Below are 21,070 nucleotides of genomic sequence, written 5' to 3' on the forward strand. Positions count from 1 at the left end.
AAACAATTTTCACACTAAAACTAAGGAGCGCCTGGGTGGCTCAGTCGTTTAAGCGTCTGCCTATGGCTCAGGTCACGATCCCAGGGTCCTGGGATCAAGCCCTGCACTGGGCTCCCTGCTTAGTGGGGAGCCTGCTTCTCCCTCTCCACCATCTTCTCCCTGCTCGTGCTCTATCTCTGTCTCTCTCTCTCAAGTTAAAAAAAAATATTATTATATAAAATAAAATAAGAAAATATTTGCCCTTTCTACTCTCATTCTCTACCAGTAGAGAAACGAGAAACCACATGGCATGCAAAGTCACCACAGGCTGAACACAAGAGGAGATACGAGAATCCAGCTATCTTCTATTAAGCCAGATGTTAACAACAACAGAAATTTGCAAAAATGTAAAATGCCAGGGCGCCTGGGTGGCGCAGTCCGTTAAGTGTCTGACTCCTGGTTTCAGCTCAGGTTGTGATCTCGGGACCCTGGGATCGAGCTCTGTGTCGGGCTCCATGCTCTGCGCAGCGTCTGCCTGGGACTATGTCTCCCTCTCCCTCTGCTCCTCCCCACCACGCTCTCTCTCTCTCTCTCTCTCAAATAAATAAATAAATATTTTTTAAAAAATAAAATGTAAAACACCACTCTTCTTAAATTTTTTTCAGAAAGGATACTTATTTTTCATAAAACATATTGTTATATAATAGGATTGTTATTGTTTTTAAATGAATTAATAAATAACTTTTAAACTTCTCAGTTTTCAATCTTAATATGGCAAATAATAAATACAACCCACATAAGCAAAACCTTTTTGGGGTCTTCAATAATTCCGAAGGCCATAAAGGAATACTGAGACCAAAAAGTGTGGAAACTGCTGATCTAGAACAGTGGATGGCAAATATAACATGCAAGCCAAATCTGGCCCTCTGCCTATTTTTTGCAAATAAAGTTTTATTAGAACAATACACACACACACATATATGAGAAAGAGAACCAGCTCCAAAGACAAAAATGGGTGAAGGGCCAGTCTCAGTGTCCCTCTGACCTTCAGTGTCTTTATCTGTAAAATGGGAATAATAAATAGTCTTAGGGAAGGGTGAGGATAACATGAAAGGACAGGGGTGAAGGAACTTGGAGCAATAACTACTACTAAGCCCTGCAACAGCTATTTAACATGGTGTGGCTCTCCCTAAAAACTAGTGGTGCAGCGTTTGGGTAATAACAGAGCTGTGCCTGGACGATCACCATTCTTGTCTTCCTCCTCCCTGTCCCCACAGCTCACCTCCACCAGCTTCACCACATTGGGGTGGTCTAGCTTCTTGAGGATGGCGATTTCCTGGTACACCTGCTCAATGGGGCCCCTAGGCTGGATGCAGCCTCCAGGGGCTGGCCGTGTGCCTCGGGGTGGGGGACGACCTGAAGGAGACACAGACCATCCCAGGGTCAGGGCAAAGAGCTTTTCCTCTGCAAATGGGGGCAACCCAAGTGAGGGGGTCTTGGCAGGGCTGAAGTAGTAGCTGATGTCACCAGGGGCCATAAGTAGCCTGCTCCTCTCATCTGTCTCCTCTGCTGCTGGAAATCAGTGAGGCTGGAGACCCAGCCCCCTTGCTCTGCTTTCTGTCCCCTCCTTCCCATGCCATACCCCAGGCCATAGTGACAGGAGTCTTTGGGGCCTCTACCCGGGCACTCTCTGCAGGGGACACCATTCAATGGGATCTTCTCTGTTGTGCCCCAGCCCTGCCCGCAGGAACAGAGGCCTGGCCCACCAAACTCACGTGGAAAGCCCGCCTGTCGGATCAGCTTCTTTTTGGACAGCACCTTCATCGCCTGCGGGAGGAAAGACCCCGCGTCTCAGTTAAAATGGAGAGGAAGGGAGAGGGAGAGTTCCCTCCACGCCTAGGCCTGCCAAAGCTCTCGGTGCCCTGGAAGCCTCGGGACAATGTAGTGAGCGCTTCGTCATCGGAGTGGGTCAAGCAGCAGCAGGGGGCCTGGAGGCTAGACTGCCAGGGTCCTCCCAGCCCTGACGGTGCATCTGAGGTTCCAGGTCAGCTCTCCTAGCTGGGACCACACGCCCTGGGACTTGCTACAACTGAATCAAGACACTAGTGAGCTGCAGTGATGGATGAGGGACTGGCTGTTTTACACATGGGAAAACTGAGGCTCAGGTGTTACGTCACTTGGCCAAGGACACACAGGTGGCAGATGGGAGAGCCAGCATTTGAACCCATACTGGACTGACCCCAAAGCTTCAGCTACAAGGGCAATCTGTCTCACTACCACCTGGTTCTTGGTGCTATGAAGGATGTAGAAATGGTAGCCCGGAGTAAGGATAGGAGACATTTGCTGAATTTATCCATTTTCTTTCTGAGCCAATCACATTGCCTCCCATTTCCACATCTGTATAGTGGGAACACTACATCCTTCCTAATGCACAAAATGGAGTGACCTAAGAATAAAATGAGACAACAGCAAAGAAAATCTTCCAGGAAACCAAGTTCTGGAAAGACAGCTTTTGCTTTGGACAAACGGTGAGGGCGGGGGGTGGGGGGTCAAGTGGATACTTACATAATAGGTATTGTCATTTTCATTGTAGGCCAACTTGACCACGCCATAGGAGCCCTGGATAAAGGGAGATGCCCATGACATACTATCCAGAAGTTACAATCTGCAAAATGAGGACCCTAATACAGGGGTTGCAAACCAGCAGCCAAATGGCCAAATCTGCTCTGCAATTACATTTTTGGTGCATCTGCAGTTTTTAGGAAGTTTGAATAAGTTGCCAACATTTAAAAACAGAAAGATCAGATATAAAAATCTAAATTCTCAGCTCCTTTTGAAAAAAATCAGAAGATCTGGCCATACAGACCCATAATCATTTCCCATGTTAACAGTTTGCCACAGTCCTCACCACTCCCTACTGCCTTAGACCTAGCATGCTTTGCTCATTTATATCACTCACTTGCTTTCTGTTGGCATTTGAGTTTTTGACCCCTGCAATGATACTGCCCATTGGCTGAAATAAAAGCAAAAACAGATGTGACAGTACCTTAGAGAGAAAAAAAAAAAACACTAATATTGGTGATATGGAATTCCCTCGAAGCTGTCTGAGCTTTTGTGGAAACACATTAATATTATGAAGCAGAAAGAAAATAAACCAGATGGACCGTTGATGACAAAACCCTCCCTCACAATCTCTCCTCCAAGGGCTTCTACCCACTCCCAGCTCTAGCGGGTTCCCTCCACTGTAACTGAGACATTCTTGGTAGATGTAGAAAACCAGCCTGGTTCCTGGGCTATTTACCTTTCCAATTTCATCCTTCAGTGTATACTGATTCAGTTGTACACAATCCTGGAAAGTTAAGTAGAAACACACAGAATATGAATTGTAAGTTTGCAGCTCAATACCTCTTTCATAAAACAAACACATGAACCAGGACCCAAATCAGGAAAGAGAATTCTCCCAGCCCCCCAGAAGCATCTCCCAGACACTGGCCCCTCTGCAGGATGACCACTACCCTGACTTCTAACAGGATAGTTTTTGTACATTGTAAAAAGGTGATCATATAGTATGTACTCTTTTTAATACCCATTTTTAAGAGGTGTTCCCAAAATGTTGATTTTAAATTAAACAATCCGATCTAAGGACTATGCTGTCCTAGAAAAACGTAAAGTAACATAAAGTGGAGAATATCTGAGTGACCGTGAGGCAGACAATGGTTTCCTAACGGTTTCTCAAAGGTTCTTTTTGTACAAAAAGTACAAGATATAAAAGGAAACAAGTGATAAACTGGATTTCATCAAAATTAAAACCTTTGCTCTTTGAGGGGAAAAAAAAAACAAAAAAACCTTCACTCTTTGAGACACTCACTATTAAGGAACCAAAAGGCAAGCCACAGCCTGAGAGAAGCTATTTGCAACACATCAGACTGGCATCCAGATAGATAAAGAACTCTTATAACTCATTAATAACAACACCCTCATTTTTAAAAAGAAGATATACAAATTACCAGTAAGCACATGAAAAGAAGTTCCAAAAGAAAAAAAAAAAAGGAGGCTCAACATCATGACTTATGGGGGAAATATAAATTAAAACCACACCCATTAGATTGGCTAATATCCAAGACTGACCATACCAAGTGTTGTCAGAATAATGTAGGGCAGGGACAAGCTTTGCACACCGCTGGTAGGAATTTAAAACGGCACAGCCTCTTCGGAAAACAGGTGAGCAGTTTCTTAACAAACGCCTCCTCTAGGATATAGCCATTCTGCTCTAGTTGTTCATCTAAGAGGTGTGAAAACTGGTGTCCGTGCAAAGGCTTACAGACAAATGTTCGAAACAGCTCCATGTGTAATAGTCAAACACTGGAAACAACTCAAACGCCCACTGACAGGTAAATGGATAAACTAACAGTGGTCCATTGCAGACAATGGAATGCTAGTTAGCCATAAAAAGGAAGCATGTGACAACACGGACAAATCTTGAAATCATCATGCCATCAAAGAATCTAAGCCCAAAAAAGAGTACATACTAGATGATTCCACTTACAGAAAGTTCTTGAACTTGCAGACTAACCTATAATGCTAAAAAGCAGGTCAGCAGTTACCTGGGAAAGGGGAAGAAGGGGGAGGGATGTGTCATCGGGTGTGCGGGGAAGCTCTGTGATCTTGACTGGGGTGATGGTTTCACGGATGTATGCATATATCAGCACTGATCGTACTGGACACTTGAAACAATGTGCACTTTGTTTTACTTCAATTATACCTCAACATAGTTAGGGAGGAATGTTAGGTGATACAAGAAGTAAAACTGGGAAAAGAAACATGATAGAAAATAACACTTCCAGTGTTACAGATAAGCCCAACACTTCCCTTGAAACCCCCACCCCAATTCTAACCCTTTCCCCGAACCTTGACATCAGTTTGGTGCATAAACTTCCAGGCCTTTCTCTATGTAAATACACGCATACATGCACCTGTTGAAAATACAGAGCATCGTTTTGGGATGGGGTTTGGGGAGGCAAAAAGGATGTCACACTAGATCATTTCTCACTCAACAACGTCACTGGAGACAGTTCCATGTCAGAGTGTTCACACAGACCTGTGTCTTTTGACCTGCTGTATAGTACTCCTCGGCTCACAGAGCCCTCCCTTCACCAGGGGACATTTTAGGTTGCTTCCACTGTTTCTTTCCAGTGTTGATTTCATTCCCTTGAGTCCTAGAGGGATGTGACGGGCAGAAGTGGGGCCCTGCAGAGCTGTCCTAAGGGGTCTCGCTGCCCCTAATCTAAGCCCTAAATGCTGCTGAACTCATCTTCCAGATTCCACTCTGGTCCCATCAGGCCCTGATGCTTCCAGGGTCAAGTCCTGACTCCACTCCTCTGACCTTGGCACAGTTGCCTAGTTGCCAACCAAATACGAGGCTCCCCTTTCTTCCTTATAAATGGATAGCTGGGTGGCAATGTCCCAGGCTGGAACACCATTTCCCAGCCTCTCTTACAGCTAGTGGCCACATTGTCTATGTTCTGGGCAGGAGGAGTAGGCAGAAGTTGTTGGGTAGAGTTTCCAGGAAAAAGGACTAACTTAGAAGGCAGATGACTTTTAATCTTCTTCCCTGTTCCTTCTTCCTGTCTGGAATGAAGCTGTGAGGGCTACAGTCACAGCAGCCATCTTGAGACCATGAGGTTTTAAGGACAACAATAACAGGACCACCACACAGGTTCCCAAATGTCTACCTCCAGATTTATTTTATATGATAAATAAGCCCTATTGTGTTAAAGCCACTACTGTGGCTCTAGGCTGACTCAATTCTAACTGAAATAAATCCAAACTCTCCCTCTAGCCCTGTTGCCGTGGTGCTCCCTATGTGGGCCCTATTCTTCAGCTAACTGAACCCCTGACTGCCCTTTCCCCCACATCCTGTCTTCTACCTCTGGGCCTTTGCTCATGCTGTGCATTCCCCTGCAGTGAACTCTGTGTGTACCCATCTCCAATTATGAAAATCCTACCTAGCCCTCAAAATATAGTTAAATATCGACCCCTTTAGAAAGCCATTCTCGGTGTCCATGCTTTTTCCAATTAAATTCACTCAGTCCTTCAACAAATATTTCTGTGCTCCTACTATGTGCGAGTACTGTGCTAGGCACTGGGGACATGATGGTGGACAGGATTTTTCCTTCTACATTCTTACATTCTAGCTCCTTACATTCTAGCTGGGAGACAGACCAAAAACCATTTAACAGACACACAGATAATCAGATGGTGATGAGTGTCACGTCAACAGGGTGACAGGGAAGAGGGGCTGGGAGCTGAGGCTGCTTATAGAGGGTGGTCAGAGAGGCCTTTCAGAGAAGGAGACATTTGAGTTGAAATGTGTCTGTCAGAGGGAGATGGCCCTGCAAAGACTGGCTGGCAGGGGGGGTGTTTCTGAGCAGACAGGACAGCAGGGATAAAGGCCTAATGGAGGGAATGAGCATGGATATCTGAGGAATACAAAGAACGCAATGTGGATGGAGCCCTGTGAGTCAATAGCAGAAAGACAGGAGATGGGGCGGGAGAGGGGGCAGGGGCAGATCACTCAGGGCCGGGTGAGCCCTAGTGGGGCTCTGAGTTCTAAAGACACGTACAGTGCTGACAGCAGTGCCTGGTGCCCTGCTGCTAGGCCAGGAGGCTTCTCACTGACCCCCATCCCCAGCACAACTCCATCCACCAGTGCCTGCATCTCAGCTGGACGCTCTCTTTGGCCCCAGAGCGGCTGTGCCCACTCTCAGGGCAGGTCACCTGCCCCCCAGCAGCCCTCACCAGCAACTGCCAGGAGCTGGTATGAACAGCCCAGCTCCCTTGGTCCTCAGGCAGGATAACTCTGAGGTACAGAACTTTCTACACTGTCAAACAGGATTCCCCAGAGATGGAGCCCCAGTTGGGCATGGTGGCAACCAGTTTCCTCATGCGCCCTTTGTTAACCTCCTTCTCTTCCACCCTCGCTTCCCACCCCCACCTGGGTTTCCTGGGGTCACCTCCCAAATCGACGTTCTGGGGGAGCGTCAGCTAACAGAGGACCCCGCGGGCTCGGCCAGCTCACACACCTGCATGCCGGTGATGGAGACGTGGTGGGACTCCACCGTGGGCCTCCGGGGCAGCCGCGGCGAGGACTGCGGGGAGCCCACGGGAGAGTGGGCCAGGGCCGGGTGGCCGCAGCGTCCGTTCGCGTCCAGCTGGGACCGCTCCTGCAGAGAGAGCTTGCGACTGCACAGCTGGGGCCGCGCCTGGGGCCCGGAGGCCGAGGCGTCGAGGGGCACCTCTCGGCCATCGGCCTCCAGGGGCCGGTCCCGGGCCAGGCTGCGGTCCACCGCGCAGCCCGGCTCACACTCGGTGACCACGATGAAGGACTCCATGCCCAGGCGGATGCTCAGGGACGAGAGGCCCTGCAGGGCCTCACAGGGCTTCTGGCCTTCGCTGCCGCTGCCGCCACCGCCCCCCAGCTCATCCTGGAGGGCGGCCGGGTCGCTGCTGGGCTGGCTAGAGACGCATGATGACATGGTGCGAGCGCCCGGCCACTCCCATCCGGCAGCAGCGCCACCTGCGGAGAGAGGAAGGGTCAGCCGCCCGCTGCGCGCAGGGCAGGGTAAGTCGGCTGCTCCTGGGCGCGGTGCTCCGGGGACCTCACTCCCGCCTCCAGCTGACATCCCGAAAAAATCTTGCAAAACATGATGTGATGTGATCTTAAGTCTATACAGAAGAGCCTACTCCACATTTCCTTATTTGAAAAGCCCCTCCACACACAGACGAATTCCAAACTCCATCTCTGTAGGAACCAAGTATGAGAAAACCCCAAAATAGAGGTACGCCTGCCCCCTACAGAGGCGGCAGCTACTTCCAGCCCAAGCCGATTGTTGCTAAACTGGGATTTGGGCCTAGAATTGCCTGTTTCCCCACCACCACCACTTTTTTTTTTTTCATATTTATTATTTAACGTTTTCCTAGTTCGGCACCCTAGTTGGTGCTTGCCAGGTGTAAGGCAAACAGGAAGTGAAAAGATTGACATCTGAGCACCTGGCTGGCTCCATCGGTAGAGCATGCAACTCTTGATATCAGGGTCATGAGTTCAAGCCCCACAACAGGAGTATAGGGAAAAAAAAAAGACATCAAATACTTTTTGAGGCAGTTCCTCAGAAAACCTAAATGGAGAATGACCACATGACCCAGCAATTCTGTTTCTAGGTATACACCCGAATAGCACTATTCACGATAGCATGTATAACTCTCTTCATTTGAAATTTCTAGAATAGGCAAATCCATAGAAACGGAAAGTAGATTAGCGGTTGCCTAGAACTGAGGAGGTGTTGGGGAGAATGGAGCGACTGCTCATGGGTACAGGGTCTCCTGGGGTGATGACCATGTCCTGGAATTAAACAGATGTGGTGATGGCACAAAACCGTCAGTGTACTAAGTGGCACTGAAGTGTTCATTTTTAAGTGAAGTTCCTGTTATGCGAATTAAAAAAAAAAAAAAGTTGACACTTCCTTAGACCGGCAATTTCTTCCATCCCTGGGACAGATTATTAACCTTTGGTTCATGTGTTTGACAAATTCTGCTGGACAAATGTCACAGGTGCCACAAGGATTCAGGGAGTACATCCACGGATGCTAATGGTGGCGGCTCCAGACGGATCACCCCCATCACAAAGGTGCCAGGCAGACAGTGGTGCTGAGGAGAGAGATTTTATGAATGAATAAAAGGATATCTCTTGATGACACTGTGTGGCAGTGAGGGGATAGAGAGGAAGGTGCGCAGATGGGAGCAGAAAGCCAGTGCTTCCTGGAGGAGTTGGGTGAGGGGCAGAGAAATGCCACTTGCCTTCTTAGGATAGTCTCGTAAGAGGTAATTACGGAACAGCTTCTGTGTCCAGCAATCCGGACAGTAATGTAGTGGGTGGGGTCCCTGCTCTTGTGGAGGAGGGAAAGACCAGTGGGAAAAGCATTAGCAAAATCACTGCAGTGTCCTAGCCCGGACATAGGTACAATTTACAAACACAGAGTTCACAGTAAAAGAGCGACAAAGAACCCCATCGTGTGACAAGATGCTCAGCCTTAGTTACAGTAAGAAAAGTGCAAATTAAAACTACAGTGAAATGGTCTGGTGGGTCCTCAAAAAGTTAATTGCAGAAAGACCATGGGATCCAGCAATTCCCCTCCCAGGTATGTACCCAAAAGAATTAAATAGGGATCCAAACAGATCCATATACACCCTTGCTCCTGACAGCACTATTCATAGTCGAAATGGGGAAACAACCCAAGTGGCCATCAACTGTGAATGGATAAAAGAATGTGTTCTATCCTGGGGAGCCTGGGTGGCTCAGTGGTTAAGTGTCTGCCTTCAGCTCAGGTCATGATCCCAGGGTCCTGGGATCACCCCGCATCCAGCTCCCAGCTCGGCAGGAAGCCTGCTTCTCCCTCCCCCACTCCCCCTGTTTGTGTTTCCTCTCTCACCGTCTCTCTCTCTGTCAAATAAATAAATGAATATGTTCTATCCATACAATGTAATATTATTCAGCCATAAAAAGGAATAAAGTTCCAACACATGCTACACCATGGATGAACTCTGAAAACATGCTAAGTGAAACAAGCCAGATAGGAGAAGGCAAATATTGTATGACTGCAATTCAATGAGGGACCTAGGATAGACAACATTATACAGACAGAAGAAAGAGGGTACCTCTCCCCTGAGGAGAGAGGGACAGGAAGTCATTGTTTAAGGGGTACAGAGTTCAGTTTGGAGTGATGAAAAAGTCCTGGAAACAGATAATGGTGATGGTTGAACAACACTGTGAACATCATTAATGCCAGTGAGCTGTACATCTAAAAATGGTGAAAGTGGTAAATTTTGTGTTATGTATATTTTACAAAAATTAAGAAAATAATGATAATAAAACTATAAGGAATTACTACTTTTTCAACTATCAGATTGGCAACGACAAAAAGTATCATCACAGCACTATTTTGGTGAGGCTACGGGGAGTATGACTTGCTACCATCCTCACGAAAGGAAATTCACCAATTTCTAACAAAATTCCAAATGCACATACCTTTGACTTAGCAATTCCACACCTCAGTATTTATCCTACAGACACCCTCACACATGTAAAAAATGATGTATTTTGATAGCGTGGTTTGAAATGACCATCCACAGGGGACTGAGTAAATAAGATTAGGTACACGTATCCCAGGAGAAAAACATGCATTTATTTTAAAAGCGGTGACTCTACACAGCCGATATAAATTAGCTCGAAGACACACTGCTATGTGGAAAAAACCAGAGCATTAGCATGCTGCTGTTTTGGCGTAGGGGGAAAAGGCCATACGTGTGAAAATAATTGTATATGCAACAGCATATTTCCAAAAAGGTATAAAAGAAAATTGGGGCGCCTGGGTGGCACAGCGGTTAAGCGTCTGCCTTCGGCTCAGGGCATGATCCCGGCGTTATGGGATCGAGCCCCACGTCAGGCTCCTCCACTATGAGCCTGCTTCTTCCTCTCCCACTCCCCCTGCTTGTGTTCCCTCTCTCGCTGGCTGTCTCTATCTCTGTCGAATAAATAAATAAAATCTTTAAAATAAAAAAAAAAAAAAAAAAAAAAAAAGAAAATGGTTAACAGTGGCCTCCAGAGAAAACAAATGGTTTGCAGAAGTAGGAGGACAGGGTGGGAAGAACTAACTTTCCACTGGTTACCATGAATTCTTTTTTTTTTTTTTTTTTTTAAGATTTTATTTTTGGGGCACCTGGGTGGCTCAGTCAGTTAAGCATCCCTCAGGAAAGGAAAAGCAGGGCCCTTGAAGCTCCATTGCTTGGACTGGCCACATACAAATGACTTAGCCTCCCTCAGCCTCAGTTTTCTTATCTATAAAATGGGCAGTCACCCAACAGTCATGAGGATTAAATGAGCTAAGCACGCAGTATCGTGTCCGGTACACGATTACATGCTCAAAAAGCTAATTCTTTCAACAATTACCTATTGAATGCCTACTACCTGCCAGGCTGGGTTCCAGAATGTCCCTATGAGGTACTGATGTCCAAGCCAGCCAACCTGCTCTCGTGTGGGTTCCATCGCTCTGGCCAGAGGGGACTGCCACCCTCAGGGCAGGGGGGCATCTCCAGTGGCCTGCCCTCCCTCCCAGAGCCACCTCTGACAGGGCCGTAGAGTTCCTGAAAAGAAAACTAGTCTGGCAGCACCTGAGAAAGTCAATGGAGAACTTTTTTTCTTGCCAAGAGAAAAACAATTCCTTATCGATCCTCACTCCAGGCCAAGGACACCAAGCCATCTGCCCCCAGCAAAGCTGCTTTTAATCAGTCTCCTTGACAAGCTGGCATCTGGCCAGGGCCTTGGCCCTTGAGGTCTGGAGGAGGCAGGAGAGGAGGTCTGGATGAGGCAGGACGGAGATGAGGCCTCTATGCTGGAGGGGCAAAGGTGTCCAGGTCTCAGGAAAGAGGGCCCAGACCTCGGTGCCTTGAGACCACTTGGAGCCCCTGGTTCCAGTGAGGCCTGACAGGCAAGCCGGCCATTCAGCCTGAGGAGGGCGATCTTCCCCCACTAACCCCTACAGAGTCCAAGCCAGGGTTCTGATTGACCCTACAAGGTCTCCATAAGAATCTGATGAAACCTATCAACACTCTGCCCAGGAGGAAAAAAAATCATACAAAGACAATGGTTTGCATAACAACAGCAATAGCTAAAAACCAACCGAGCCCTTACCGTGCACCAAGTATGGCTAACCATTCCGCCTGTGTCATTTGATCCCCACAGGCCCTTTGCAAGGCAAGGCCAGCTAAGCAGGCCATTGGGGGGTGGGGAGGCCCTTTCTGCAAAACTGCTTGGGTTTGACAAAATGCCAAGAGCCCTCTACCCAGAGCCTCCTGCCTGAAACCTGTGTCCTCTCTCTGCCCCTGAAGGCTTCCCCACCCCCCCAGGGCTGGCAGCCCCAAGCTCCCCCACCTCTCACTGGCTGGCTCAGCACAGCAACCAGACCCTTCCTGAAGCAGATGGACCAGGCTCCGGGCCAGGATGAAGGGAAGCGCTCCTTCCTCTGCCAGGAAGCCAAGTGGCACAGACCTCTAGGAAGCACGTTCCCATTTCCTGGGGGCTGTTTCCAACCTGTGCCTGCTTACCAAATGCAGAGACACCATAGGAGCCCAGCCAGCAAGTAGCCAGCATGTATGCCAGGGACATGCCCCAACCCGAGACACACTCTGCAAGGGGTTCCCTGAGGGCCCGGGCACCATGGGATAACAAAGGAGCCCCAGATAGCGGTGAGGACGCTGCCAAGGCCAGGGACGATGTCCTCCCTGGGATAACAGGCTTGGCCAGACACATCCTCTCTTATGTGGGGAAACTGAGACCCAGGGAGGTCCTAAAGGAAATTCACTCACCCATTTGTTCTTTCAAGTAACTGCTGAGGACCTACTATGCGGCGGATAAACAAAACAGATGTGATTTCTTAAAAGTCGGTACACAGGGTACCTGGGTGGCTTAGTCAGTTGAGCGTCTGACTCTTGGTTTCCGTTCGGGTCATAAGCTCAGGGTCGTGCGATCGAACCCTTCAACGGCTCTGTGCTCAGTGTAGAGCCTGCTTGAGATTCTTTCCCTCTCATTTTGTCCCTCTCCCTGCTTATGCTCACATATGCTCTCTCTCTCTCTCTCTCTTGCTCTCTCCCTCTCTCTAAAATAAAAAAATAAATAAAATCTTAAAAAAAAAAAAAAGTAGGTACACGAATGACTCTATTAAGTACAAATGAGGAGAAACCAGGACAAGATAAAAGAGAAGATAGGGGGAATGTGGCTCAGTTGGTTAAGCAGCCAAGTCTTGATTTTGACCCAGTTCATGATCTCAGGGTCCTGGGACTGAGCCCCACATCAGGCTCCGTGCTCAGTGGGGACTCTGCTCGAAGATTCTCTCTCCCTCTCCCTCTGCCCGTCTCCCTGCTCATACTCTCTCTCTCTAAAATAAATAAATAAATCTTTTTTAAAAAGAGAGAGAGAACAAAGGGACCCACTTTAGATCGGAATGGGGGGCAGGTCAAGGAAGGCCTCACTTGAGGAAATTATATTTAGGCTGAGACCTACAGGGTGAGTAGGTGCTGAGGGGGCAGGAACTTGTTCCAGGAGGAGTGAACTTCTGAGAAGGCCCCAAGGCAGGAAAGACGTGGGAGAGTGGAAGGAACAGAAAGAAGCACCACTCCCTGCTCCCCAGACTGGAGGCGTGTGAGCGTGAGGGCACGGAGGATGTGTGGAAAGGAAGCTGGAGGGGCTGAAGCACAAGAGCTTTGTAGGAAGTTGATGGAGAACACAAAAAGCAACCCAGGGCAGAGTCCCAGGGACCCCACTAGGCACCTGTTATAGATTGAATTGTGCCTCCCCCCCAAAAAAAGATATGCTGGGGTCGTAAACCTGGAACCCGAGAATGTAACCTGATTTGGAAGACAGGGTCTTTACAGAAGTGATCAAGTTAAAATGAGGTCACTAGGGTGGGTCCTACTCGAATATGACTGGTGTCCTTACAAAAACGGGAAAATCTGGACCCAGAGACAGACCCTCACAGGGAAGAACACATGAGAACATGGAAGCCAAGATCTGGTGAGGCCCTGTCAAGCCAAGGAGGGCCAAAGCTTGCCGGCAAGCCAGCAGAAGCCGGGAAAGATGGAACAGAGTCTCCCTCCCAGCGCCTAATCAAGGGCTTCTGGCCCCCACGACTGTGGGACAAACAGTTCTGTCGTTGAAGACCCCCAGTTTGTGGTATGTGGTCACAGCAGCCCTAGCAAACTAACACAGCTCCGCCCACCCAGAGAAGCCACTGCCTCGGCGGCCACAGATTCAGAGGTGTTTCCCAGCACAGGAGCGGGAGACCTGGGGAGCTCGGCAGGACTGGCCCACACCATGCTAAGGTTTGATGCCAGCAGGAACACTCCAGATTCCTGCCTTGGCCCAGCCAAACAATCTTATCAATTCAGTGACACCAACCCTTACGACTGTCCCTCCTCGAGCGCTCTTTAGCTTGGAGGCACAGAAACGGACTGTCTCCCCAGAGACAAATGCCCCCCCTTGTCAGACGGCAGGAGGGATAATGCCGGTTTCAGCTTAGTGTGCACAGACCCCGTCCCCATCACAGTCCCTAGAGCAAAAGGGTGGCAAATGGTGACTCTCAGGTGACAACTGGCCACCAACATATTTTGCTTGGCCTACCCTGTGTCTTAAACTAGTTGAATGAGGTGTCAACATCTCAAAGCCGGGAAATTTCAGATAAAAGGCAAAATTTCCAGAGTCTCTTGAAGCACCAGACACCCCAACAGCACTGGGTCCGTATTCTCTCCCAGCAGCAGCTCACTGTGGCTTTGGACAGGAGATACAGCTGCCCGCGTGCCACAGTCCTCACTGCCCCCCCTTGCCTCCCCAACACTGAGGACAGGCTGAGTGCAGGTCACACGTCCGCCCCCTTTATCCACAGCTCCTGTCCTATCTCACCCCTACGGGCCCTGCTTGGAGATGCATCAGACTTGAGTGCTAAATAGCGCACACATCGGGGGTCACCGGCTCCAGCCATTTCAATTCACCAACGAGAAAATGAATGTTCAGGAAGATTTACTGATTTGCCCCAAGTTAAGCAGTGGTTCCAGGAAAAGCTAAAATTGGTCTGAGTTTTTCGAGAAGGGGCTAAAAATTACAAGTACAGTCTTGAAATGTCCATGTATTGCATCCTAAATAAAGTCCAGGCTGAGCAAAATCTCTAACGAAGGGAAGCATACAGCTCATTCCTCTGACTTCCTAAGACCTCAACCTGCTTGAGAGGGGCGTATGAAGACATGGGGTCTTAGGGTGGTCAGAAAAGAAATGCATAGGATTTGGGAGTGCAGACATTAGCCTGACTTAACTTGTGACAGACGTGGCTTTGCCTTTCTTGTTTACTGATCAACTCCAGGACCTAGAACTTTCCAGAACACTGCTGGCACTCAGTAAATATTGGCTAGAGGCTGTTGTTTATATCACTCATCCCAAGGCTGCTCAGAAGTTTTCTTTAGTTGGCTTAGAATCTATGTTCCTTTAGTCTAATAACAGCAGCTTGATTTACATTTAGGAAATCATTCTTTCTTGTGAGAGGTGACTCCACAAAGCTGTCTGTACCATCAACTTCAGGGATTCCCATATGACTTAAGCCTGGCCAATGAGGCATGAATTGCTCTGGTCAAGAGATCTGATTCAAGAGTAGGTGTATGACTCAAGTCAGACCACCAAGTCTCATTCTAGGATTTGGCAGAAGTATTGAGAATGTATCTTTCTGTGAAACTTGGAGCAATAAGGATGTATTTCTAGAGTTATCAGGGGCTGGGAAGAACCCTGCCTTAGAATGAAGTCGACAGAGGGAGAAGGGAGGCAACAGAGAAGAACTGAAGCCAGAGACACTGTTTCAGTACCTGGATCCAGCCACGCCTGAAGCCCATATACACCAGAAGCTTTTAACTACATGAGCCCATTTTTTGCTTAAGTTAGTCTGTGATTGGTTTTTGTCACTTACAGCCAAGGGTCCTGACTGACAGAAGACACAGAGCTGAATGACAGAAAAGCTTCTCCCACTAAGCTCCCTGCCAGATCAACAGTTTCCTACACCATAAGGCTCTCAACCAGGCCAAACTGCCAGGCAGCTGCAGGTCCCCTGGTAACCCAGACAGCCCTCACCTTGATAGTCAGGCAGAAACCAGAACTTCCAAAGTCATTTTTTTTTCCCTCTTTCATCTTAAAGAAAAAAAAAATCAAGAATGGGGAAAGGAAAGGCCAATGAACAGGACAGAGTGAAGGAAAGAGAGACCAGCACCTTCAATACAAGAAATGCATCAGTGTAGCAGTGGCCATGGTGGCATTAGATGGCAGCCAGCCCTCTGGAGCTCTTGCCAAGTGCCAGGCACTATTCTGAGCACTTCGCATGTATCATCTCATTTAACTGTCAGAACAACTTCATGCGTCAGGTATGCTCACCATGCTTATTTCACTGGTGAGGAAACTGAGGCAGAGAGTCCCAGTGACTTGCCCACAATCACACAGCGCTTTGAGAAAGCACAGGTGTAAACCAAAGGCTCCTGGAGAGGTGGGACACGGTGATCAAGAGCGCGTCCCTTCTCCTGCACACAGCACATGCTCCCTGAACATGGGCTGTTGCCAAGAAAGCACTTCCACGGCTAGCAAGTTCAAACCCCTCAACTGGCTTGAATTTATACCAAAACAAACATTTTTATCTCTAATCCCTCCATGCTAACGTTAGTTACTCTTTTCATCTTCCCCTCTAAGTCTTGTCCACATGCATCACTTTTCACAAGCTATAAATCAAAGTGTGCATAGAACTTCACGTCCTAGCTTACATGTGTCAGAAGAATCAGTGCACACGCCCGAGGCTTTCATTGCTGGCGCAGGGCTGCAGATGGAGTCACTGAGACCCAGGGAGGTGAGGTGACCTCCGCAAGGGACCCCAGCAGGTCCGGGGGTAGGCCAGGATGAGAACCAGGGGTCCTGACCCCCTGGGGGCCAGGGCACAGACAGAGCATGAAGCGCAGGTGTCTTCCTTGGAGGATATTGTTGGGTCAGTAAGGAAGTATGGAGAGCCCCCCCATTCATGCAGCCAAACATCTAAAGCCAGGTGTGCCCCATGGCCCCTGCCTTCAAGAGGAGGAAGTGTGAGTGGGTGGGTGTGGAGCAGGTGTGGGGGCTATCTGGAAGGGGAGGTAGGAACCATCTTACTTCTTTCCCCCTCTCCCACTCAATCTTTCACTGAACCAAAGGAAGAGGCAGGGAAACAACTGGAAAAGAAATAACAATTGAAACAAGTGAAAGAAATAACTCGGACTCCAACACTCTGCAGCCTGACAAGTCAGAGGTAGAGGGGGCCAGCCTCGAATCCACAGGCACCCCTGCCTTGCCCACCCACGGCCCTTCACCCGCCCTCTTCTCTGCAGTTTGGAGGTGATGCTAAATCCAGTTCCCTCCCTCCGCAGTCTTCCAGCACAAAGCAACCCCAGCCAGGGGCAAGGAGGAGCTGGGAGCTTGCTCTGCCTCTGGGGGACCAACCCCCCACACCTGGACACAGAAACTGGGAGAACCATCTGAGATGAATCTAAATAAAATCTCTTTCCATCCAGAAGCTTCCAAAGCAAAATCCTAATGCACTTGTAAAAACCCATGAGGGAGGTGTTCTTCCTTCCATACCCCGCCCCCACCCAAACCACTGGTTCCCCATTTAAACTTCTCCAGCAGAGGCTTATCTCAGACACCAGCCAGATGCCCCTTCCCCCATCCACTCACCTCCTACCTCTCACCCCTGTGGGCAGTGGGGCCAGACCTTGGCCTAGGCCCAAGGGAGGGCAGAGGGGCATCTCCTTGCGGGACCATCCCCTCTCCTCTCCAGGTTGGGATTAACATTTTTATCTCTGCAACTGCCATCTCTCAACTATTTACAGAAGCAAATGGGATAAAAAGAGACAACATAAAAATAGTTGCTCAGCAGCTTTCAGGATGGGGTGGGGGTGGGGGTACAACAGACTCTTGGAATTTTCTTTCTCTCCTTTTCAAAGGGGAAAATTCTAGAATTGTTTATCTTTTCCAAAGCACTCCCCAAGAGTTCACAGACCATTCACGTGGGAGCTCTGCGGGGACGGGGACCACATCCCAGTGTCCCTCAGCTCCCAGGACGGGGCTTGTCACCAGTCCCCCAAAAAGTGTGGGTCCAGTTTAGTGACATATCGTCAGGGTTCCAGAGCCAGTGCTAAGAGAAACACAGCGCCTAGTTCTGCCCTGTTTCCATCCGGCCTTCCAAAAAACATGAGCCAGTCAAAAAAACAAAACAAAACTTGGCTTTTCTCTATGCTTAAAATGTTTCATAATTGAAGAAAAAAGTTCAGCAGCATAACTACCAACACGACAGAAACAGAAAACACGAGCAGCTGAAATCACTCCTTCCCCATTTCGGTCATGAACTTTCCCCCGACAGGGAATGCCAAAGCCAGAGGTCCTCCCCATAAGCAACAGCACTCAACTCCTTTGAAATAGGAAGGGAAGAAAGAAAAAAATAATCACCTAAAATCATTTTTTCAGACAGCAAAACCCTACCCTCCTGGAGAAGAGGGATTCTATTCTATAAGAAAATGGGCGTCATCTGCCAACATATGGAGGCCGAGGGAGACCAGAGAGCTCAGGATTAGAAGGTATGCCAGGATACTAGACAGTCCCAGGGGCCTGGGCCTTGATTTTCTCATCTGTAAAATGGAGCCACTGTGGCCTACCTGGAAGGTAGCTGTGGAGTCCATCTTCTATATGAAAGTCTGCTCACAGTAAATGCTCCCGAAGACCCTGTTCTCCCCTCCTCTCTGCATCCCACCTACTCAGCTGTCAAACAGAAGGGGCTGAGGGGCTGCTCTTTTCTGGGCTTCCTCCCAGCTCGGTGTTTGCTAGACTTCTGACTTCCTCCGTGGTAGGCATTTCTAGCTAAGCTGTGGGGAGACTGCGCTGACTCCACGCCAGGCCACAGGGTTAGGGCTCCATCTGTCTGGGGAGGCTTTCTCTACATTGTGGATTTACTTACCTGGAGGAAGTCTCACAAAATACATGCCAAAAGATGACAGGAGGACCTACATTTAATAGATCATCATGACTGAAGAAATGGAACCGAATGAAATCCACACTCTCCCTGAAAAATCACACATGTCACACCTGTGCACGGACCCTAGAGGCACTGGGCTTTGGAAGGAAACAGGATTCTTGCGGCGGAGCGGCAGGGGCTGAGATGGAGGGAGTCCTGAAAACCCTGCTCCTGGGAACTGTTCCCCAACTGATTTCAGAGATCCTTCCTTCCACCACCTTCTCTCTGCAAACAGAGTGACAAAATAATGTCTTATGCCCAAAGGCTTATTAACTGGGCACTGAGGAGGCAGAGGAATGCATAAAGTGGCCTTAAGAAACCCTCCTGGTGGAAACAACCCAGTGTCCACCAACTGATGAATGGATAAACAAAATGGGTCTATCCATACAAGGGAATACTAAGCCATAGAAGAGAAGCTCTGATACATTCTACAGCATGGATGAACCTTGGAAACATTTATGCTCCAAGAAAGAGAAGCCAGACACGAAAGGTCACATATTAACAGGTCAATAAGGGAACAAGCACAATCTGAAAGAAGAAAAGGCCATTCCAAAAGTGGAAAGCAATTTCCTTCACTTCCAAGAAAGAAGGCACAGAAATGAGGGAGAAGGCCAAGGCAGCACCCTGGAGCCAGGCGTGCCTGAACCCCATGCCCAGGTCCTGTAACCCAAAGGGGAGGAGCTAACTGGGAGAGCAAAACATCCAGGGAAAAATAGCAACACAAGGCCCTCTGACCCAAAAGACAATCTGAAATAGCATTTGCCCCAAATCTCCAGGAAAGGAAAGGAAATGAGAACTCTCTGCTTCCCACAGCTACCAGAAGGTGGCATGCTGAGAGGAAGGTTGCGAGCGACCCTAACCAAGTTATAGTACTTTGCCTCTCTGAGCCCTTCTATTAAATGAGCTCATAATGGGATGAGGATGACTCTGAAACCCACGTTAAAATCTGAGCCAAAATGCCTTGAAAATAGGCTTGGCCTGCCCCACCCAGTTCCTCTTGAGAGAGGTGTCTCCCCACCCAGCAGCCCATCTTGGATCCAGGTTGAGGTTCTCAAGGAGGGAACTCTGGGTTACTGCAGAAAGTTCCCCCTGGTAGGTCAGACCCTTCCCCTCCTACTCCCAGCCAATCTCCTTTTTTTTTTTTCTTTCCTAAGCCCATCACTCAAGGCTGAGCACAAAGGACACCTCTTTCTGGGAGCCTCCTGGATTCATACCAGCCAAGAGATTTCTCCAGAACTCCACCGCCCTCTGCTCCCTTCAATTCCAGCAAACTGATGCCTCCTGGTGTTTTTCAACAGGGGCATTCCTGGCATTCAGGGCAGGACAATTCTTCATGCCTGACATGGATCTGGCCTGCTTGCCGGACATTTGGCATCCTTGGCTCCTGCCCACCGAAGCCAGAAGTGCTTAGCATCGCTTTGACAACCAAAAGTCACCAGACACTTTTCCAAACGCTTGCCAGGAAGGTGGGACTGCCCCTGACGAGTTACTGCAGAGTTATTGGTGAATATGTTTGGCTACTAGCCCACTAACAACCTGGGAGCAAAGACAAGTCAACAGCATCAGTACCATGCCTGCTTAGATCTGTGTCCTCTTAAACTGGCTGAGTAAACAATTCTGGGCCCCTCAAAAAGCTGAGGGCAGCCTTGCAAGGCACCCTGCTCTAGGAGAGGTGGTAAAGTGCACAGGATCAAGGGCCTGACATGCCTGTGTTGGCTGTGTGACCCTGGGCGAGCTGCTTCACCTCTCTGATCCCTCTATAGAAGGAGACTAATTCCTAGCAACACTGCAGGATTGTTTCCACCCTTGACCTCCTTATCTCTACTATGGGAATAAAAATCTCTGCCTCTAGGATGTTGGTAGGCATTAAATGAGATAATCAACACATAGCACAGTGTTTGGGGGCTCATCAAATGATGGCTACTACTTTTTACTACAAAAATTCACTGTGCTCTCACTAGGAATAGCTGCTTTCTATATAGGAAGGGTTTATGATGAGCAATCTGGAAGGAGGTGCCAGGGCTCACCTCAAAGCTGCATTTGCATAGCATGAACACCGTTTATTCTTAACTTGCATGTTTTTGTGGGGTGGTTTGGGAGGAGGGGGCTCACTCCCCCAAAGCCCTCCCCTTGTTGCTGCCCTACCTCCCCCTGAGAACGTGGGAGCCTATGGGGACAGAGAGCTATCCTCTCCTCCCCTGGGGGCAGAGCTAGGAGAGGGGGTGTGGTAAATGACAGTACCACTCTAGGGTACATGAAGTTTCTATCTCTAGGACTGTAGGGACTTGCACATTGGGGAAGGTTAAAGTTACCTTTAAGGAAGTGGACCCTCCACGTCCCACCCCAGGCGGGCGAGCCTCTCTCTTACTGAGGGCACTGAGTTCCCCGCCCCCTCCCCAACGGCATCCCTCCGCCCCAACCTTCTGAGG

General features: G+C 48.8%; 1 protein-coding gene across 7 annotated transcripts in view; it reads right to left on the bottom strand.

Moving 5' to 3' along the window:
* The window catches only part of CAMKK2 (calcium/calmodulin dependent protein kinase kinase 2), a 45,850-nt gene that overhangs the window by 23,831 nt on the left and 949 nt on the right, over nucleotides 1-21,070 (bottom strand). For all 7 annotated transcript variants that reach the window (XM_040619956.1, XM_040619953.1, XM_040619954.1 and 4 more), the window contains exons 2-6: nucleotides 7,062-7,555; nucleotides 3,281-3,328; nucleotides 2,545-2,598; nucleotides 1,755-1,806; nucleotides 1,262-1,395 (exon numbers count right to left, since the gene is read on the bottom strand). In XM_040619956.1, the coding sequence (XP_040475890.1) occupies nucleotides 1,262-1,395; nucleotides 1,755-1,806; nucleotides 2,545-2,598; nucleotides 3,281-3,328; nucleotides 7,062-7,514 (741 nt within the window). In that variant the 5' untranslated portion in view covers nucleotides 7,515-7,555. The remainder of the gene's footprint in view (nucleotides 1-1,261; nucleotides 1,396-1,754; nucleotides 1,807-2,544; nucleotides 2,599-3,280; nucleotides 3,329-7,061; nucleotides 7,556-21,070) is intronic.

The sequence above is a fragment of the Ursus maritimus genome, unplaced genomic scaffold (assembly GCF_017311325.1).
Source record: "Ursus maritimus isolate PB19 unplaced genomic scaffold, ASM1731132v1 scaffold_33, whole genome shotgun sequence".
Classification (NCBI taxonomy): Eukaryota; Metazoa; Chordata; class Mammalia; order Carnivora; family Ursidae; genus Ursus; species Ursus maritimus.